Raw genomic sequence first — 23,526 nt, 5'->3', positions numbered from 1 at the left:
TGGTCACACCTCACACACATATATCTGAAGGGTGACCTTTCACTTCAGAAGGCCAAATCTCTGCCATCAGACTATGTGTTTCTGATGTATGTCCTTTACAACATCTCAGCCTAGTAGTTCCTTGTGTATCTATTTCTATTATGTAGTCTCTCTCTCTCTCTCTCTCTCTCTCTCTCTCTCTCTCTCTCTCTCTCTCTCTCTCTCTCCCTCTCCCTGTGTGTGTGTGTGTGTGTGTGTGAGAGAGAGAGAGAGAGAGAGAGGTAGAGATGGGGGAGGGGCAATTTTCCAATTAGTGACAGTCCATCATGTTAAGACTGTTTGCAAAGCTAAATGCTTAAAAACCTACATTAATGTTTGGCATTGTGGAATTGTATTAGAGAATACATGAACCATCAAATGACATTTTAAAACATTTATTATACTCATGATGAGGGCACATACATATGGACAACGCTGAATCTTACAAGTCAGAGGAGAACATGTGGGAATCTTGTAGTCAGATTTCTCCTTTCAGGATATCAGGTCCAGGGATTAATCTCAGGTCATTAGGCATAGTACCAAATGTTTACTAGTACCTGGTCAACCTGTGATCTCTTCAAATGCCATTTCTAAAGCTATGTAATTGATTTGTAAAGAAGTTACATGTTCTCAGGATATTCCATAGAAAACACACATTCTCGATGATGATGGTGATGATGATGGTGATGATGATGGTGGTGATGATGGTGGTGATGATGGTGGTGATGATGGTGGTGATGATGGTGATGATGATGGTGGTGATGATGGTGGTGATGATGGTGGTGATAGTGATGTGCAAGGGAACTATATTTTCCAGTAAAAGAAGCTACATTTACATTGAATATTATTCAAAGCTGATTGACTTAATAGAATTTTCCTGGGCAATCTTGGCATAGTGAACAGTGCTTTATTGCTGATTTCTATGCATAACCTAACATTCTTATGACTATCTGAAAATTTTTATTGAAATGGATGAAGAAAACTCTATGTTTATGAATCCACAGGATAAGAAAATCCTCATATAGCATATGAGGCTCAGAGCAGAGATGCTTCTGCTTACTGTAATTCCCCCAACTGGTGGGGGACAAGTATATTGAAAAGGATTCTAATATAAAATGGACACAATAAAATCTTCATGAAACCATTAGCATGACAGAATGAGGAATTTTCAATTTTAACAGATCTGTATACTTGAAATATTACTCTCATTAAAGCAACACCAAATTTATGTTCTTGGACTATGGTAGTGCTATAGAATAAACTATATCTTAGTAATTTTGAGGTAAAAGATGTTTTTGGGTCCTCACTAGCTGGTCCAACAGAACTGATTATCTGTGGCCCTCACAACTCCTTGGTGTGTAGTTATCTCATTCTCATTTCATTGAGGAAAAAATAAAGCTCAAAATGGTAGCACTCAGCCAGATACACAGTCCATAGATCCATCTGTGAATGGAGTTCCCCTTTGTGAATTAGGACTTTCCACTCACTTTTATGCCTTGGTTTGTGCTTATTTTTTCCATTTCCATTCATTCTGTTGTTGAGCTTTAATAAAGAAGCTTATAGAAAACATTTTTTCCAAACCTTATAGAAAACATTTGGTAACTTCCTCCTCTTTCAAAGAATAATGTCATGACCATCATCATTTCTCTACTTTTTGTTTTGAAAATAACTAAGCTATGGAGCTGAATGGGTCTGCAACCCTATAGGTGGAACAATATGAACTAACCAGTACCCCCCAGAGCTCGTGTCTCTAGCTGCATATATAGAAGAAGAAGGCCTAGTCCACCATCATTGGGAAGAGAGGCCCCTTGGTCTTGCAAACTTTATATGCCCCAGTACACGGGAAACACCAGGGCCAAGAAGTGGGAGTGGATGGGTAGAGGAGCAGAGGTGGGGGGGGGAGGGTATAAGGGACTTTCAGGAAAGCATTTAAAATGTAAATGAAGTAAATACCTAATAAAAAATTTTTAAAATCTGGAGTGTAAAATAAATAAATAAATAAATAAATAATAAAAATAGATTTTAAAAGATATTAATTTAAAAAGAAAAGAAAATAACTAAGCTAAGTCCAATTATTTTACACTCTGTACACTTTTCCAAAAACTCCCTTTTTATCTCATACCATCAGTCACCCAGGTTAAGCAGGCTTAGAAAATGTGGCTCTTACCAGTAACATTGCAGTACACCTGAAGTGGTCTCAGTGGCCCGCTCCCATCAGAGTCAACATAGAAGAACCCAGCTGTGTTCCCTCTGTGTCTGTATACCTCACAGGATTGCTCATAGATGGCTGGAAAGACACAAAGGCAAACTCTTACTTGATTCTGAATATTCCCCTGCAAGAGTCAGTAGTTCATGCATAAGGCCACTTCTCATACTTCTCCCTTTCCTTCCTATATGGGCCCCAAAAAGCCTTTACAGCTCAGTGTTCTGGTACTTACAAGCTTTGTACCATATTTCAGTTTCATTTTTGTTGCATAACAATACCCTGCAAAGAAAGTAATGTAAGTAATAAAAGGCTTATTTTAGCTCACAATTCTAGGTCACACTCCATCACTACAGAGAAGTCACTTGAGGCCCCTAGTCACCTCACATCCGAATCCCAGGATGCCAAGAAACAAATTCACATTTGAGTGCATATAAGTGGAGTTGTTTATACTCTGCTTGAATTTTCCACTCAAATAGTTCATAAATTATTCTGGTTGAATTTTTTGTCAACTGGTCACAAGATAGGGTTATTTTTAAAACAGGCACCTCAATGGAGAAAATTTTTCCATTAGACAGGAGTGTAAAGAGACCTATAGGGCATTTGCTATATTAATACTTGGTGTAGAAAGATTCAGCTCACTGTAGGCAAGTTCCCTCCTCAGAAGATTCTCCTAAGTGGCAGTAGAAAGTACACTGATTAAGCCATGTGAGCCAGCCAGTAAGCAGTACTTGTCCACTGCCTCTCTTTAGTTCCTACCTCTAGCTTCATGGCTTGAGTTCTTGTTCTGACTTTTGCTCATGAAGAACTATAACTTTAAGCTGAAAGAAACCCTTTCCTTATAGTGTTTATCACAGCAAAGGGAGTCTAACTAAAGCAAGGACCCCTGTTTTGAGAATAGTCCCATCACAGTGGGCTGGAGCTCTATATCCCAGTTAACCTAAGATGATCCCTACAAACATGTCTTCAAGCTAACTCAATAAGGACAATCCCTCAGTGAGACTCTCTTCTTAGGTGATTCTCGATTGAGTGAAGTTGACAGTTAAAGCTAAATCATATGCCCTTAATTTATTATAATTAATTAACTAGTTAATTAATTAATTATTCTTAGCCCATATCAGAACTACATTTACCTTAAACTCTGTCCTTGGTCAGTCATTTTTTTTTCTTTTTTGGTTTTCATTCTGCCTGTATGTCCCCACAGTATAGTAAGATAAAATCATCAATACAATGTTCTATCTACATTCTGCTAAAAAAACTTTAAGATCCGTGAATGTGTACCATTGTATCATGGCATGTATCATATTGCACCAGGGCTCAGCACATATTTGGCTAATAAGTTTATAATGTACATAAGCTGCTATAACTTTTTTAACAATAAAATATGAGGACACAATTTTGGGAGAGGTATGGTTTTGTGTGTGTGTATGTATGTGTGTGTGTTTATGGATTTGCATGCTTGTATGTGAGAAGGTTGTTTTTTTGTTTGTTTGTTTGTTTTTTACTAGTCTCAACTTTAGTCTTTCTTTGCCTATTTGAATAGGCTGTTTGGCCAATGAGAATTAAGACTCCGCTTATCTACCCCTGCTCTCCATGAGGATTAAATGAGTGCATAACCTACCTGGCCTTCATATGTTCTGGGGATCATACTCTGGTTTTCATGCTTGAAAAGAAAGCAGTTTACCAACTGAGATATCCTCCAGCACAAAAATACACTTTTTTACATTATACATTCCAAGCTTCGGAAAGTGATGTAATATGAGATCCAGGTTCAATCCAACACCATCAAACAATTGGTGACTAATTTACAGATATATGTCAACAAGTATAATTTTTACCAATGGTCAAATCCATTGACATCAACCCACGTCCCTCTGCTTACATCTCCTAGGAGGCACAGAGAATTGTGTGCGATCACACATGAGCAGAGTCATGTCATACATGTCACATAATATGGAGTTTTAACAGAGCTGTATACTTGATAAATATTACTCTCATTAAAGCAGCACTAAGAGATTTGTAAGAATACATAAAAGGTTTCTTTAAAAGAACATATCAATCACACCTCTAGAGGTACTCTAGGTGTGGCTATAATGTCAAAAAATGCATCAGTAGGTAGCAGAGAGGAAAGAGGCTAGGTCAATGCTCAGTGTTCTGACCTGTGGAAATCTGATTGACTAGTAGCCTAACACTTCCTGGAAACAAAAAAGAAGAACAAACCTGAGATAACCATCAATCCAGCACCAGGGGGCTTAGACAAGCAACTAGACTAAGAGGACCAACAGTTTATCACTGTGCAGACCTGGACTAGTCCCCAGAGCAGGGAATGAGCCAGAGACAAGAATAACCCACCTGGGACAATATAATTCAGTGAGAGTGAGTCTGAGACTACCTTACCTAGGATCATGAGCCCCTGATGAGAGTGATGCCAAAAGAGTACCCAGTCCCATGATGTAATGCATGGACCAAGAGCTACCCTGAGATAACCACCAGTCAAGAACCTCACAGGGATGGGTGAATAGACCATGCCAAATATGGTCACTTCCTTGTGCCATAATGCATAAGCAGAGCATAACACTCCTGAGACCACACCTGAGATGATCCCAGACACTCAAAGATCCCCACAAGTGGCACTAAGGGGAGCAAGTAAGTGGTAGCAAATGGAAGAGAAAGAAAAGAAGACACAATGAAGGGAGGCAGAGCTGTAGAATCAAGGGTAGTGAGGAACAGCCTGATGTGAGTAGCTGATGATACCACCTAGGACTATGGTTGGGTTCTTACCTGTGCTGGTACCAGAGGCAACTTCTGTGTCAGTGGCCCAGCAGCAAGAGGGGTCTATTACCACAGAAGGCCAGGCAGACATCCCTTGTGTTGGCTGCTTTCCCAGAGACATGTTGATGCCTGAGGGCTGTGCAGAATTTGCCTTACTCCCCCACCCCCTGCCCAGGCATTGTGAGAGAGCTTGCCTTCCAGACTTGAGAGCAGAGATGACCCAGACCATAGCAAGATGCTTCTTCTTCTTAAGAGAGTGGGCCCTTTACTTAATCTAGGCAGTGCAGTAGAGATGTTCTGATGACCTGGGGACAGATGAGCAGCCCCAAGGGCATTGAAGTGGAGAGTTGGATGTGTCCCTTGGTGGCTGTGGCATTGGATGGGTCAGCTGAGGCAGGACAGGAGATCTTGCCCCAGTAATGTGGGTAGTGAAGACTTGGTGAGTTGATCTGCTCAGATACCTTTCTTCCCAAGATCCAGGACTTTGAGTAGGCCCCACTCCAACATCTACCCTATCGATGAACTTCTGGGGTACATGAACGGCTTTTCCTTAGGATGCAAAACTACAGGATCTCCCACTACACAAGGAAAAACATGATAACTGAGAGGAATCCCAGTGAGGATCCAGTGTAGGTAATGTAGCAGAAGCCGGGGGCCTTATACCAGACCAACAAGTCATTTCAATGAAAATTTGCAAGCCAGAAAGTATTGACAAGTGTATATACTGTGGAAAAACTGACATACTACAGCTTCCACAATAGGATTTCATTCTCCCTGTTGGAGGGGAGGTTGCAAGGGTGAAGGATTGGGACCAGGGCAGGGGAAGATGAGTCGGACTGAAATTCATGGTGTGAAACTTACAGAGAACCAATATATTTTAAAGAAATGTTAACCAACTTATACATAAAAAATTATCTCTAGTACATCACACAATGTATTATTGTTCTGAGCAGCATGTATATAATGAATTATGCCACCTAGTTATGCCTAGAACACTTCAGTGGCTCCCAACATTGTTCAAGATCTAGTAAAAGCTTCTCATCTTAGCTGACTTCTGTGCCATGTGACTAATGCCCCATTCCAGTAATATGAAGGTACAATTCATCACGATCAAGTGTGAAAGAAGCATCAAATAATTCACTAAGTTCAAGTCTAAAGATTCACTTCAGTCAACTAAAAGTGAGAGAGTTGGAATATTTTATAATTTGGTATGAATTCAATGTTAATCTTGTATTCACAGAAGTCTCTCCGGTATCCAGGAACACTTTTTTGAAGCAGAGATACATAAGAGTGTCAAAATATGTACCTTATACAGTGCACACATGAGTTTCATATATTTTTTATAAAACTTAATATATTCATTGATAATGTGCCTACCTGAAAGACTATGATGTTTAGGACCTTTGTTATGATTTTGGTATGCTTGACATACCTGAATGTCAACCAGAATGTGTGGCTCTCACTGAATATGCTTATATTCATAGGAGGATAAATACATGAAAGATGTTGTCTCTGCTGTTTTCTCATGAACATGAAAGAGGGATAATAACCAGACAGCATATAAGCATTTCCCTAAATACTGCAGCCACTGAATCAGTGATATGACTCAGTGAGTCATGGTATTTGCTGCCAAACCCTATGACATGGGTTTGTCCCTGGGACCTACATGGTAGAAGAAGAGAAAAAAAAAAAAACACTGCATGTTCTTCTTTGTCCTACACATTTTTTCTGCAGCAAACACATCATCACACACATGTAGTCAGTACTAACACACACACACACACACACACTAAATATAACTTGTAAGTATGTCACAAAAACATGAAACCTAGAAATTAACTAGGTTAATGTTTGCAGTATTGCTTCAATTTAGTGTCTATTGTACTTTGGGAAAGTGACTTTTCTTTTGCTGGCCAACCCCAAGGTAATTTCCATTTGCTGGTATTCACATACTCATGATTGACTTAGTTGATTTTCTCATTGCTGTGACAAAATACCTGACTGAACAACTTAAAGGAGGAAGGACTATGTCTGACATATATTTCATGTGGGTACAGGCCACAATGGAGAAGAATAAAAGGTTTCAGAGATGCATGTCAGGATTATATTTCTAAAAGGCATGGGCCAACATCTTTGCAGCTTCTAGATTACTCCCTGAGGTGGAAGCTAATGGCCATCTCAGGAGAGATCCTGATGAAAAAGTCCTACCTGGAAAATCTTGGGAGTCTCTATTGTATGCCACAGCTTCACAATGGTGAAGAAGGACTGATGATCAACTTGTGTGTTTTCAGATAAATCTATGTCTTTCATAAAACTCACATCTTTAACTTAACTTACAGAACTGAATGCTATCTGCAGTTTCTATGTTTCAAGAACAGATGCAGAATGGCTTGCAGGCTCCCTCCTTGTGGCTTATTCTGGCTGCCTTACTATCCCATAGACTAAAACCTGCCATTAGATAACATCACCCACAATTGACTGCCCACTTCCATCATTGTTCAAGAAATGGCCCTATAGGATTACCTGTAGGTCAATATCACAGAGACATTGTATCACCTGAGGTTTCATCTTCTAAGATGATTCTAGATTGTGACAAATTGACAAAATCTGGCTAGGTATGTCCATGTGTGCTCATGATCGTCAGAGGATAACCTGAGATGTCTGTTAGCAATTTGTCCCTTGTTTTTTCAGAACCCCTTGCTATTTTTCCACTGCATATGCCATAGGCTAGCTGGCCTCAGAAAGGACAGAATATTATGGCTTTTCTGTGCACCCTGGAAATGTGAATTCAGGGCTTCATGGCAAAAGCACTTTTACCCATTGAAATATCTCTCCAGCCCTAGGTTCTGCTATTTCATATAAGGTTTCAGCTCTGCAGATCTGCTACTTTGTCCCTCTCTCTTACATCTATGCATTCTAAAACTTTCAAATTTGTCTTGCTCTTATCTCCTGTGCCTGTGATTGCTTACTTGCTTGCCTGCTTCATTTATTTATTTATTGACTGATTGATTGATTTAATTTATTTATGTATTTATTTATTTATTGTTGCTATTTTTACCATTTTGTTCCTTTTTTTAATTGTTTCTGTCTTTGTTTTGATTAGTGTGTGTTTTACTCTTTTCTATATTTTTTTGCCATTATGAGTTTAAATTAGTGTTGGATCTTTAGTTGACTTGTGTCAAATTACATCAAATACACCTAATATTTCCAGCATTCCTTTTTCTACATTGATTTGATCTAACATGCCACAAAGTACATGTGCTATGAGACTAGGAATGCACAACATTGTTCTTATAGTATCTTGTGGGAACATGACAGAGCACAAGGTATAGTCTCACATATGTCAGATTTTGTTGAATTTTCTGACACTGATAGCAAATAAGAGCAGGTAAAAAATAGCTAAGAAATTCAGTGTAAAAAGACCTCAAAGAAAAGGAAATAATTTCCTCCTTGCCTAAAAGCCAGAGGTATCTTTCTGATTCTGGGTAGCCTTATTTATTTATTTATTTATTTATTTATTTATTTATTTATTTATTTATTTATTTATTTATCCAGAGGCCAGAGATACCATCTCTTCTTCAGAGGGAATATTAGTGTGGTAATGGAGGCTCATTAAGATAAAAAAGAACTCCATAAGTTTGAGGCCAGCCTGTTATTCATAGAGAACTGCAGGTCAGACAATGATCCATAGTATAACTTTATTTTAAAAAGAAAAAAAAAAAAGTAAAATAGAACATCTGGCTAGGATGGAACTTAACATTGTACTTAACTCTGTAGTTTGGCCAGATTAGACAGTTGGCCTTGAGACTGAGTTCATCTTAACATATATTAAGAAGATAGAAGGAATAAGTGTACCTTTTACTGGGATAATTTACAGAATTCATGTTTCCAGTTTGGTCTCTATGAGTTGAGCCACCATGAGGTACAGCTGGATCTATGTTCCTTTCTGAATCCTTAACTAGTGTTGCTTAGATTAGGAAGCAATGAGGAAAAGGGTAATACTGGACTCAGTCATACAAAGGGCACCAAAATCAAATTACCAGTGAGTCAAAGATTTAGATATTAAAAAGTAGAATATATGAATGTTCTGGAAGAATAGGACGCTCAGATTCTTCATGAACTAAAAGCAGCAAAGATAGTAGAAATTATTTAAATTCAGAAATAGTAAAAGAAAATGACCAAAATACTCATAAAAATGAATGAAAATGAAGGTATAGATAGAGGTTAATCATAAAAATATGACAAGATGTCAAAGGGGAAACACATATCACAACATATTAATATTAAGCTTAAAATTCATAGAAGACATGGAGGTAGGAAAAGACCTATAGGACAATCAGCACATTTTGCTGTAGAGAAACTCAGTGGCTAAAAGAAAATTAAAAAGGAAGTTGTTGGTATGACTGGAGAGATTGCTATAATTAGAGTGCTTATCATACGTGTATTGCTAGGACCCATATACAAAGCTGTGTTGTTCCAGTGTGTGCCTGTAATACCAGCTGAATGGAGACCTCCAGGCTCAGTGAGAGTCCCTACCTCAAAATAAATTTGAGAGTGACTGTAAATTATATCAAACTTTTGTCTCCATATGCACATGTGATTGAAAACACAAACATATCAATGAACAGGCATACATGTAATATTACGGTTATTTGAGAGAAATCTCTTTGTGGTCGGCAGATGATACCAGGAAAGTGTAGATGCCTTTTTGGGATTCTTTGTCTCCATAGTAGAATAATTTAAGAATGGATTCAATGGAACATTTGAGGTAAATTTTATTAGAGTTAAAAAGAAAACCCCTAAGGAAGGCAAGCTGAAATTATCAGAAGCTGCTCACAAGAGAATAGAAAAGGTAAACGTGGGGGAGAAGTAGCATTCTGTTTCAGGTAAGCAGACGTGGAGATTGCCTATACTGTGGCATGTCGGTGTGGAGGGGATGTTCTGAGAAAGAGGAAGAATGCCTGGCTACCAGGGAGAGCACTCTTAGGCTCTGGCAACATCCAATAAAGAATGGCAGAAAAGAAGGAAAATGACAAGTTTCTTATTCAGAACACAAATATTCCCACAGACCCAGAAAAACCTCAGGGTACCTCACAGGAACTGTTTGAGGGAGTAGGCCTTCTAGAAAGGAGAATTATCTAAATAAAGAAACAATTCTGGAGACCCTTGGTCCTATGGAGGCTTGATGCCACAGCATAGGGGATGCTAAAGCAGTGAGGCAGGAGTGGGTGAGTAGGTGGAGGAGCACCCTCATAGAGGACAAGGGGAGGGGAGAGAGGAGGGGTGAGATGGGGGTTTGTGGACGGTTAACTGGTAAGGGAGCTATTTGAAATGTAAACAAATAAAATAATCCTTTTATATCTTTAGCATAGTTTAAGAAACTGACTTCCTGAGGCTTAGTCCCATAACCAGATAATTGCCCAGCCCAACTGTATTATCTCTTAAGAAAGGAGAGAATTCTGCCTTCAGAAAGAAAGAGATTCCATTTTGCTGCAAACAAAGATGCTTTGGAGTTAGCAAAGTTTGTCTCTATTAAAAACACCAACATGTAACCTCTGCATTGCTCCTGAAGAGTTACTATCAGGAGTTCATGCAAAGAGCTGCACTCCTTAGTGAAAAGGACAATGGTAGACACATCATGGCTCGTCAGGACAATTTTTTACACAAATAGAATAGATGTATGACCTGGCAGAGCAGACTGATTCATGTTTTCATATCTGAGGGAAATTCTGAGGGCAGTTCTGGCAGATAATTTAGTGCCTAAGGTACAATTTGAAATGTCCTTGTGATGTTCTCTCTTATTTTTGATAATGATAGTATTCAGATTGCAAAATGCTTTTATTTGGAAATCATCTTTTCAAGTACCATGATCAATGCTACAGTTTTATAGCGTTACCATTTTTATTCCTACAGTAAAATATGGAAACAAATATGAAACTTAGTACATGTGTGTGTACATGTGTATGTGTGTGTGTGTATGTATGTATGTATCTGAGTACACATTTATATGTTAATGTAGCATCAAGAGATTGACATCAGGTGTCTTTCTCCATCGTTCTTGTAGTGCTGCCCACCCCGACTTTTAAATTTGATGTGTTCTTGTCATGCAGTACACATGAAGTCTGAAGAAAACTTGTTGGGTTGATTTTCTCCTTCCATCCTGTGGGTACTGGGGATTGAACTTAAGTTTTTATCCTTGTCGGCAGGCATCTTAACCCTCTGACAACCTTGTTTACTGTGCAACTTAGTTTTTGAGACAGAACCTGAAGCTCACCATTTTTGCTAGACTGACTGGCCAGGAGATCTTGCAGATGAGCCTGCCTCTGCCTTGCAAGCCTTGGCATTACAATTGCATGCTACTATGCCTGACTCTTGGTTGTAGGTGCCAGAAATTAGAACTCAGTTGCTCGTGTTAACATGGCAAGCTTTTTTACTCAGTAAGCCTTGCCACTTGCTTCTCAGTACATAATTTTAAGATCTTCAAAATGTTTCAGTTGTTCCTAGCGTGTCTATCATTATCTGTACATTGCTCTATATACTTAAAGAAGTATGTGTGTAACAAGAATTAGTTTCAAAAGAGGTCATAAATTTGAAAGGCACCAAAAAAAAAGATATATGGAAATGTTCGGAGGGAGGAGACAGACAAGATAAATTATGTAATTATGATCTCAAAAAAATAAATGAAGTAATTTAAAAAATTGTTTTAGTGCTATGTTTCTTCTTCCTCTGGTGTCATGGGTAATAGAGGATTTACTGTGTGATTCCAAATTACAAATTGACACACACTGCCCATAGACATAAATAAATTTATGATTTCTCTTAATTCTGAGAACTAAGTAAATGCTTGTGAAACATTTTATTTAGCAGCCATGTATTTAATTAAGCTTTTCAAACCCCCAGTGAACTAGATTTTTGAGAATTTGACTTGGCCTTGTGTCAACAAAGAAAAGAAAAATAGTGCTTTGCAAATTGTATCTTGGGTATTCTAAGTGTCTGGGCTACTATCTGCTAATCAGTGAATACTCAAGATACAATTTGTAAAACACATGAAACTCAAGATGAAGGAAGACCAAAGTGTGGATACTTCACTCCTTCTTAGAAGGGGGAACAAAATACCCATGGAAGGAGTTACAGAGACAAAGTTCAGAGCTGAGACAGAAGGAAGGACCATCGAGAGACTGCCCTATCCAGAGATCCATCCCATATACAACTACCAAACCCAAACACTATTGCATATGCCAAAAAGATTTTACTGACAGGACCCTTATATAGCCTCTCTTATGAGGCTATGCTAGTGCCTGTCAAATACAGAAGTAGATGCTCAAAGTCATCTATTAGATGGAACACAAGGCCCCTAATGAAGGAGCTAGAGAAAGTACCCAAGGAGCTAAAGGAGTCGGCAACACTATAGGAGGAACAATAATATGGACTAACCAGTACCCCCCAGAGTTGTGTCTCTAGTTGCATATGTAGCAGAGGATGGCCTAGTCGGCCATCAATAGGAGGAGAGGCCCTTGGTCTGTGAAAATCATATGCCCCAGTACAGGGACACGCCAGGGCCAGGAAGCCGGAGGGGGTGCTTTGGGGAGCAGGGTGAGGAAAAGGTATAGGGGGCTTTGGGGATAGCATTTGAAATGTAAATGAAGAAAATATCTAATAAAAATAAATAAAGAAAGGAAAATAATAGTGTTAAAACTAATGACAAATAAAGCTCTTCAGAGGCAGAGCTTTTGATGTCAGAGGGCACAAAAAGAGGTCAAAAGACATGGCAAAATGGCAAGTTGTAATATCAGACCACAGAAAATGAAGCAGAAGGTGTTTTGGGCTCCAGTACATCAGAGCCCTGGTGCTGATGATTCGTTCATCACAGTAAATGATGAAGGCATCATGCCAGTCAGGTGACTCCAAGTAAATTTAAAAGTACCAATATAGGTACCTAGTTCAACTATACCTAAGCCCAGCTATTAGAGGCAGTCTGTTGCAACACTATACATATGTATATGTATGTATATGTATGTATATGTGTATGTGTATGTATATGTATATATGTGTGTATACATATATTTGTGTGTATATGTGTATGTGTATATATGTGTGTATATATATATATGTATATATATATATATATATGTGTGTGTGTTTGTGTGTGTGTGTGTGTAGTGAGAGAGAAAGAGAGAGAGAGAGAGAGAGAGAGAGAGAGAGAGAGAGAGAGAGAGAGAGAGAGAGAGATACAGCCTAATGGTAATGACCTGAAAAAAATGAGAAGCCAGGCTTTATATTCTCAAAAAAAATAGACATATAATACCATGTAATATAATATGCTGTGTGGTCAGGTAATGCAGAAAAAATAGCAACTAACGAAAAAAAGAGCTGGGTTTACAGAAAGTACTCATTGGAGCTGAGGTAGAAAAAAATGTAAGTGTGCAAGGTAAAAAAAAAAAAAACACTCTGAAACTGCACAGGATATTCTAGTATCTTTCATTCTGATAAAATACCCTAACTAAAAGCAACTTGGGGTACAAAGGAGTTTATTGGCATATAATTCCAAGGTACACTCTATCATATCAGAATTCACTGGAGCAAAAGCTTGAAGCATCTGGCCACAGCTAGTAAAGTCAGAAAGGAATAGATGCAAACATGCAGCTTGATTGCTGGATTTTTCACAGCTTTATTTCTTTACTTCAGATAGTTCAGAAATCTTTGTGTAGGAAAGGTGCTATACAGGCTGGACTGTGTCTTACCACTGTAATTAATTTAACCTTTCTCCCACAGATATTTCCAAAGGACAATGCAATTTAGGTAACTCCTCCTTACTACTCTCTTCACTATAGGCTGTGCCAAACTGAAAACTAAGGATAACTACAACACAAAAGAACATGTTTAAGAAAGCATAACCTGGAGAGGTATTGCTGGATCCTCCGGTAGTACTATGTCCAATTTTCTAAGGAACCGCCAGACTGATTTCCATAGTGGTTGTAAAAGCTTGCAATCCCACCAACAATGGAGGAGTGTTCCTCTTTCTCCACATCCTCGCCAGCATCTACTGTCACCTGAATTTTTGATCTTAGCCATTCTGACTGTTGTGAGGTGGAATCTCGGGGTTGTTTTGATTTGCATTTCCCTGATGATTAAGGATGTTGAACATTTTTCAGGTGCTTCTCTGCCATTCAGTATTCCTCAGGTGAGAATTTTGTTCTGAGCCCTATTTTTTAATGGGGTTATTTGATTTTCTGGAGTCCACCTTCTTGTGTTCTTTATATATATATATATTGGATATTAGTCCCTTATCTGATTTACAATAGGTAAAGATCCTTTCCCAATCTGTTGGTGGTCTTTTTGTTTTATTGACAGTGTCTTTTGCCTTGAAGAAGCTTTGCAGTTTCATGAGGTCTCATACCTCTCCTGGGCATATATCCAGAAGATGTCCCAACCGGTAAGAAGGACACATGCTCCACTATGTTCATAGCAGCCTTATTTATAATAGCCAGAAGCTGGAAAGAACCCACATGCCCCTCAACAGAGGAATGGATACAGAAAATGTGGTACATTTACACAATGGAGTACTACTCAGCTATTAAAAAGAATGAATTTATGAAATTCATAGCCAAATGGATGGACCTGAAGGGCATCATCCTGAGTGAGGTAACACAATCACAAAGGAACTCACACAATATGTACTCACTGATAAGTGGATATTAGCCCAAAACTTAGGATACCCAAGATATAAGATACAGTTTGCTAAACACATGAAACTCAAGAAGAATGAAGACTGAAGTGTGGACACTATGCCCCTCCTTAGAATTGGGAACAGAACACCCATGGAAGGAGTTACAGAGACAAAGTCTGGAGCTGTGACAAAAGGATGGACCATCTAGAGACTGCCATATCCAGAGATCCATCCCATGATCAGCTTCCAAACGCTGACACCATTGCATTCACTAGCAAGATTTTGCTGAAAGGACCCAGATATAGCTGTCTCTTTTGAGACTATGCCGGGGCCTGGCAAACACAGAAGTGGATGCTCACAGGCAGCTAGTGAATGGATCACAGGGCCCCCAATGGAGGAGCTGGAGAAAGTACCCAAGGAGCTGAAGGGATCCGCAACCCTATGGGTGGAACAACATTATGAACTAACCAGTACCCCGGAACTCTTGACTCTAGCTGCATATGTATCAAAAGATGGCCTAGTCGGCCATCACTGGAAAGAAAGGCCCATTGGACATGCAAACTTTATATGCCCCAGTACGGGGGAACGTCAGGGCCAAAAAAATGGGAATGGGTGGGTAGGGAAGTGGGGGGGAGGGTATGGGGGACTTTTGGGATATCATTGGAAATGTAATTGAGGAAAATACGTAATAAAAAATAATAAAAAAAGAAAGCATAACCTGTGCTTGTTACTAAGAGAAGACCAGCATTTCAAGCAGAAATGGTCTGGGACACATGTTCCAATCTAGACATGATCTTTCAAATTCTCAACCTGAGACTTTCAATGTGTTCCTCCTCTATTGATGAACTAGAGGTTCTTTATGATATACAGGGAAGATGGGATGAAGTCATAAGATAAATGATGACAGGATCTCTACAGACCTTCCTGGAGAAGTATGATCCCTGTGAGCCGTGAGCATAATTTGTAAGCTTGAATCATTCTAAGACTAAATAATTGTTATCCCTACTCACTTATCTTGTAATATAATCTACCCAAGAAACGATTCCATGTTTTTTTTTCTAACCATTGTTTGTGTAAAAATGAAACAAGTTGAAACAAGACAGGGATTTTCATGTAATAAACTACTGCTTAGCTCCACAGCCCACTCTCCTAAAATCACTGGGCCTTAGACTTTAGTTCGATTCCTTAGAGAATAAACAGGGAGCAGCTAGCTACCAAACCTATTCATGAACATTGCAAGTATGCTAAAGTAATGCAGAAGGTTTGTTCTAAGCTGTTTAGCTGGTATTAGTTGTATTTGAGAATCTGAAAATTACATGTTCTGTCATCTAAATGCTGGAAGTAACACATACACACACACACACACACACACACACACACAGATGCATAATGTAATTATACCATGCTCATAAGTTTCAAACTGGACCTGAACATGACAGAGAAACATGAGCAATTTCTGAGAAGTTTTCAGAGGGCATCCTATTTACACAAGATTAGTCCATGCCATCATTGTTACTGAATCTCAAGTCTTCTACACATGATCTAAAAATTGAGCATCAAGGATATATTATGCATTCATATACCATAATGTATTTGTCTTCCAGCATGAATTAATAAATTCTTAGGTTTTAATCTGCAAAGAAGACACTTTCCAGTGAAAAATGTGTGTTTTTACCTCTGTAATTCCTACAATATTTTACATAAGATTTTAACAAATGTGCCCTCACCAAACTTTTAGGGAAGATAAAATTTTCTATTCTGAGCATGCCTCAATGGATATTCTACAGCATATTTATGTCCATACTAAATTCTAAATTTAAAACCGTGTCATCCTTCCTGCACAGTCATGTGGTCAACGGAAGATATTGTTTCTCATGTGACCTCCTCCTCCTTTATTTTATTTTATTTTATTTTATTTTATTTTATTTTATTTTATTTTATTTTGAGACAGGGTTTCTCTGTGTAGCCCTGGCTGTCCTGGAACTCACTCTGTAGACCAGGCTGGCCTCAAACTCAGAAATTCGCCTGCCTCTGTCTCCCAAGTGCTGAGATTAAAGGCATGCATAACCATTGTCCCTCAGTTTCTATGTTAATAAATGGTCTGGCCTAGCAGGCCTGCCTATGTGGACAATAAGAAGTCCCAGGTATCCACCTGGAAGTCTCCATCTCATAGCACAAACATTGCAAGCACATTCCACAAAGAACAGTTTTTTACATCAAGTCTGGAATCTGAACTAAGGTGCTGATGTTCGCAGACCAAGCACATTATCTCCTCAGCCAATAAACTGATTATTACCCCATTACTCAAATAACTCTAATGCCTAGAATGTTGCAGCCTCACTGATGGAGGGGATTTTACTATGAAGCTAATGAGCGTGAACCTTCAGGATACCCTCACTACTTGGGGAGTTCCAGCCCTGTGAAAGAATTTATCTCAATAAACAAGCGAACAAACAAACAAACAAACAAATAAATAAAATGGTGAATAACGTATGTAGAATATCATCCAAGGTTGTAATCTGATCTCCATGAAGATGCTTTTGTATACATATATACATACACACACACACACACACTCACTCACAAAGTTTAGGATCTATGACATATAGTTAAGCACAGACCATTGGAGAGTTAAAGAATGCCAAATAGGATGCAGAAATTCATGCAGCAATTTAAGGCCTAGCTCCTGATGAGAACATAGGATATGTATTAACAAGAGACACTCAAATGTGTGAACTGTGGAATGGTCAATGCATTATGTCTATCTTTCCAAGTGTTATTTGAATCTTTCTTCCCACCCCCATTGGAATGGTTATTTGTGACTATCAACTTGTCCATATATGGAATTAACCTAAACCCCAAAATAGAATTTTTTTGCTTAATTTGAAGTATGAAGATTCACTTCTAATCTGGATATTTGAGTTAGGAAGATGTCTTTAATTGAGGTCATTTGAGCTGGGAAAACATATGGCATTAATCTGAGTCACTGAGGTATGAAGACACACCTTTAACCCAGATCATTTGATCTGGGAAACCTCACCTGCAATCTGGGTTCTATCTTTTATAAACATCATGAAAGAAAGAACCTTTTGCATTTTGCCTGCTTATTGCCTCTTGCCTCAGTAGCATGTCTATTTCTCTGCTGGCATCAAATGTACTTCTTTGGGATTCAAGCATCTATTGACGACCAGTTAAGACATCAAGGATCAAAGACTATGCAACTACCATATGCTTCAACTTTCCATTAAGAGCATATGTGTTTGTTTGTGTGATATATATATATATATATATATATATATATATACATATTTATATATATATATATATATATATATTTATGTTATTCTAAAAAACCCTGCCTTATCACTTCTGTTAGGCTAAAAATATATTAGAAAATATGCTGGAAAATTTACAACAGACAAATTATAATGTAGATACAGAATCACAAAATTCAACAAAATTGGTTTATTTAAATTCAAATTCATTGAACTAAAAAACTGAAGTATAATTTGTTAATATCAGAGTTCTTTCCAAAGCCCTAACTACTGTCATAATTCTCATTGGGGCAGTTTTGTAGAAGACATGGAAACTTTTATATTGAGCATAGCACTGGGATCCTACCGTCCCACTGTCTTGCTGCAAAGATGCTAACTACTTTTTGCAAGGACAGGTCTAAGATCCTTATCAAAATTAGCAGAACGTCTTACTTCATGATATAGGATTTCCTTGGTTCCCAAGGATCTTCATCTTCTTTTTTGTTTCTATACTGTAGACTTATTTTCTCTTGAGTCAGAAATCAAACACATTTTCCTGTTAAGATGTGCCTTCAGAGTCTTAAGAACTGTTTTAAATCTGCCTCCTTTTTCTGACTTTGACAAACATCTGTAGCAAAATCTTTCCACAATTGAGACAGTGATAACACTGAAGCTCCTGCCTCCACCCTGAGCAGTAGGATTAGGAGTATATCCTCTATCTAGTGAGCTGCATTATTACCTCCTGTATTCATTTTAAATGTGACTTAAAGCACAAGGAGTTTTCACTACTTCCTTTAGTAAGTTCTTTTCTTCCCTATTGCCTTGTCTGTAAAAATGTTCCAGTTTTGAGGGTTTATTCTTTCTCAAACAGGAGAGAGGACATCGTCCCTGGGGTCCTATGGGTCCTATAAAATGACTCTCAGTTGTAGGGAAGACATCCTCAGGTACTGCAGTAGCCATGAGCTGCAAAAACAAATTATTCCATATCAATATTTGGGATATCATCCCACGTAGCTCTCTTATTTTCTTATTATACTACATTATGGGATATAGTTTGACTCTGCACCTGTTGTACTCTGAGCTTGAGAATGTGGCTCAGTTGACCACTTCTTATGTGCATCTACTTTCTGTGTACTCTAAGCTTCTAAAAGTCCAGGCATTTCCTCTACAGCATAAGCATACTTCCTTAGTCATTGCTCCATGTACTCTGGCCTAGCCTTTATCTATGCTCTATAGAGCTTTTAGTAAGATTGTTTTATGTTGCCATGCTAGAAAACAGAAAATTAAAGAGCTTTGATTTCTTAGTTGAGGAATCACATAGGAGAATCTGTGTTCTTGTTTACTCCTTATCTTCTAATTAGAGGATTTAATTGTTTTTAAGCAGGATGAAAGACAGGATTTGTGAATCTTACAAAGGCATTATATCAACTTTTGCCTTTTTGTTTTTCTCCTTTGCTGTTATTCCCATGTTACCATGATTTCCATTTATAATTTAAAAACCTAAAATGATATTTGCTAATGAGAAAAAAGAAAATCAATATGTTTCAGAGAATTCTAAAAAGTGAGAAAACATATAGAGAACTTGACTGTCCTACATTGCTAGTGACTAACATCCAGGCTGCCCTTGCCTCCCCAGGCAAATAATTACCACAGGCTGCATAGTTAACCCAGGCTCCTCAAGGCCTCGGCTGCTTCCCAACAAGTCCTAATCTATATCCAGAATTTTTTGTGAGAGTATATATATATATGTGTGTGTGTGTGTGTGTGTGTGTGTGTGTGTTTGGGGTGTGGAGAGAGTGTGGGCTTGTGTGTATTTGTTTAGAACCCAAGAACAGACCATATGAGGGAGAAAAGAGATAGTGAGAAAGTGGAATAGAGGAGGGCAAAGGGGCACCTGTGACATGACAATAGGATAGATGTTGTGGGGAGAGAGTAGAAGGGTACAAGAGGATATGGGGGGATAGGGAAGAAGAAAAAAAAAGGGAATCCACCAAAACAAATCCAAATGGCACCATGATCCCAGTTAGGTACTGGTCACATTTCTGTGACACAGTACAGGACATAAGCAATTTAGGACATGAAAGGAAGAGTGGGCTCACATTGAGAGGATACAGTTTGTTGTGGTAAGGATGTTGTGGAACATGGAGCATTAGGCATCTTGTTACTTTTTGCTTGCATTCAGGAAGCAGAGAGAGATAGATGAGTGCTGAGGCTCAGCTCACTTGCTACTTTGGTATTCTATCCTGGACCACCTATAATGTCCATTTAGGTGGGTCTCACTGGGTATTTACACCTCATCATCCCAGTCTAAACATTCTGAAAGAGAAAAAGGTTGATATAGATTCTATCTAGTTGACAGTAAATATCAATCATCAGATTATATGCAAGTAAAACTAAATAAATCTCTGAAGATCCAGGCATGTCCTCTGGATGCATAAACTTGTCTCCTGCATTCCTTCTAGTTTAGCAAACACTCACATACTATGTGGACATTCATCTTCTCATTTTGGATACCCTATACCTATATTCTTCTGAAATATTCAGTGCTATCTATAAGACTACAACACACACACACACACACACACTATTGCATACTGTACAATGTATCAGAAAACCATATATTATGCACATGACAATAGGTAAATAAAAGTATAATGCAGCTTTAAAAATTCAACCACTCTCCTATTTTAATTTTGTGGTAGAACATCAATTTAAACCAGATTATACAGATCCAGTTAGTCTTATAGCCAGCTAGGACCTGCAATCCTCAATTTCTACCTTCTAAGACTGAAATCACAGACTGTCTGCTATGCCCTTCCTTCCATGGTCTTCTTTCTTACATAGCAATCACCTTTACTTCAAGAGTATCACAAGAGCCCATCCTGGTTTATTTTTAAAAGATGTTCAATATTTTGATAAAAATACCTACCATTGTGTTAGTTTCTGACAGTATTAGGTACAGTAAATGCTGCAAAATTTTGTGACCTAAACACAACCAAGCCTACTGACAGCATGCATCCCAGTTAATTTATGAACTGGTCCAATGTATTTTTAAATGAAAACATCATATCATGATGATAAAACATTGAATGTCTTGACTTTATACAATTTGGATAGGCAATGTAGCAGGTTATGGCTCCTAGGGCCTTATTAGTATGGAATCCCACTGAAATCAAATGGACTGAGAAGACATTTTTCAGACAAGCTTTTGCTACCTGCTGCTAGTCTGGTGCTGTCAACCAATATGTGGTTATACTGTCAAGCAAATATATTACATAAAGAGACACATGCCCATATTTTGATATATATTTCTTAACTTCTTTTAGTAATTTATAGCAAACTGCTTCCCATGTTGGCCCACAATCTTCCTCAGCAGTAAATGTGGCTGGAAAACAGAGCAACAGAAGATTACCCTGTTGTACATGGATGTACAATATAAATCATAACTGTTTTCACATGTCCACAATGTATATGTCTATAAGTTTAGGGTTTACATACAGATATAGAAATATGAAAGGGAGACAAACACGAATATACACCCACAAACACATAAAACAAAGGAGAGATAAGAGAGAAAGAGAAAGAGGGAAAGAGAGAGAGAGAGAGAGACAGACAAACTCTACTCCTCCTAGCACCATGACCAAATGCTAGCATCCAGCATAGTAGAAACTGGGTGGATGTGTTCTTCCACAGAGATCTAAAATCGCATGCTAAATATCTCCCTTTAATTATTTCTGTTTTCTCAAGAAATATTTCAAGTTGGCCAAAATTCCAACTATGACAAGTTACTTTGCAAGTCTGTGAGCAAGGTATTGTTACTAGGAATGAAACTGGCTTCAAGACTATAGAACATAAATTTCCAGTATGTCACAAAGTCACATGAAACCCTTCACCCACCAAGCAGTTCTCTGGAAATTCTTAACATACTGAAATAATTTGAAGTCTATGAAGTGACGTGTGGTGTTTTGTGCAGGGAGTGGCACTATTTGGAGGGATTGCCTTGTTGGAGTAGGTATGGCCTTGTTGGAGGAAGTGTGATACTGTGAGTGTGGGCCTTAAGACCTTCATCCTAGAAGCCTGGAAGCCATTCTATTTCTGTCTGGCTTTGGATGAAGATCAAGAACTCTCAACTCCTTCAGACCCACATCTGTCTGGAGACTGCCATGTTCATTCCTTGATAATATAATGCACTGAAACTCTGAACCTGTAACTAAACCTGTAAGCTGGACCCAATTGAATGTTGTCTTTCATAAGGGTTGCCTTGGTTATGGTATCTCTTTACAGCAGTAAAATCCTAAGACAATATATCCTAATATTCGAGTGTATTAGTTTTGACTCCAAAATAATATCTTTCTGAAAAGGTCACCAATTAGGATTTCTAAACTTGAACTAAAATACAAACTTTCCAGTGAATATTTAGCAATTGATAAGTGATAAGTGAATAATGTATGAGTGACCAAGTAAGAAAAGCTGTGGTTTAGATAAGACAGATTGCTAAATGGTAAAATAAAAAAAATATAAAACATATGTGTGATGCATACTGTGTGTCTGTTCATGTCTCTATAAGGATAAGAGCTACCTGATAGTAACTGAATGTAAATGTAGACAGAAGACAGGGCTAGAAGGGGGTGGGGTTCTCATGACTTATCATATGCTTTCATTTGTGATTCCTCCAAATTATAATGTTTACATTGAAAACAGTATGAGGACAGGGAAATGTGTATAATTCCTGCTAGCTACTTGGGTGGAGTAATCACAGACTTGAAAATACAAGATATTTTTCAAAATAAGTTAATGAATTCCAAACATTCTTTTGAACAGCCATTTAGGAAAACAAAACAAACAAAAAACACAAACAAGCTGAGGGCTCAATTATATGGATGAACATCAGTGTAGTATGTATAAAACTTTATAAAAACATAATTAAGTGTTGTTTTTAATACCTGTAGAAATTAATTATTCTGTAGAATTCATATATGCTGATTTATTTTTGTAGGAGAATTACACTCCAGAAAGTATGGCCTGGATAATTTTTCTTTGATAGCCCTGAGACTTTTTACCATTATTTGGAAAAGTCTTGGCTCAAGACCCCCCAAACCAAGTGTGGAGCCCAAAGGAGATTTACGTGCCCCAAAGGACAGAAGCCATGGAATAAGAAACCAAGACAGGAGATAGAAGATGGAGGAGGGAAAGAACAAAGGAGAGTAGAGAAAATGGGTAAGGGAAAGGGGTACTGAGAATTTAATCAGGGAGGGTAAAGGGAGGGGTCAGACAATGGACTTCCCCTGAATAGAGAGAAGAAAGATGTGGTATATAGGAAAGTGACAGTTTATAAAGGTACAAGGGAAAGAAACCCCATGTTCAGATGAGGTGTTTCATTTTAATTGGGCATGTTAACTATATGAGCCAAAGGGGGGTTTTCATTGATGGCTATTAGTACATTGATAGCTAGACTTTGGTAGTCACCCTCAGAAGGAGGAAATAGCCCTTGGAGGCTAGCTTCAGGATTGTAATCTAACCAGTTTTTATCAAGGTACACAGAGAAAGGTAAGGTTTGCCAGAGCCATGCTCATTACCCTCAAGGTGGACAAAGTACCTTCAGCCACATGAGA

At 38.2% G+C, this 23,526-nt stretch overlaps 1 protein-coding gene and 1 non-coding gene across 2 annotated transcripts in view; one reads left to right on the top strand and one right to left on the bottom strand.

Moving 5' to 3' along the window:
- LOC110291812 (contactin-associated protein like 5-2) overlaps positions 1-23,526 on the bottom strand; it is a 718,290-nt gene that overhangs the window by 225,647 nt on the left and 469,117 nt on the right. The window contains exon 12 of the mRNA XM_029482783.2: positions 2,186-2,305. Coding sequence (XP_029338643.1) covers positions 2,186-2,305 — 120 coding nt within the window. The remainder of the gene's footprint in view (positions 1-2,185; positions 2,306-23,526) is intronic.
- LOC115032481 (small nucleolar RNA SNORA17) lies at positions 4,283-4,414 on the top strand. Its single transcript, XR_003838153.1, has one exon. It is a non-coding gene; the product is annotated as a small nucleolar RNA SNORA17 (small nucleolar RNA).

Source organism: Mus caroli, unplaced genomic scaffold (genome assembly GCF_978045245.1).
Source record: "Mus caroli unplaced genomic scaffold, Mus_caroli_1 scaffold_1, whole genome shotgun sequence".
In the NCBI taxonomy this organism is placed as follows: domain Eukaryota; kingdom Metazoa; phylum Chordata; class Mammalia; order Rodentia; family Muridae; genus Mus; species Mus caroli.
This window is presented reverse-complemented; position numbering and strand designations above follow the sequence as displayed.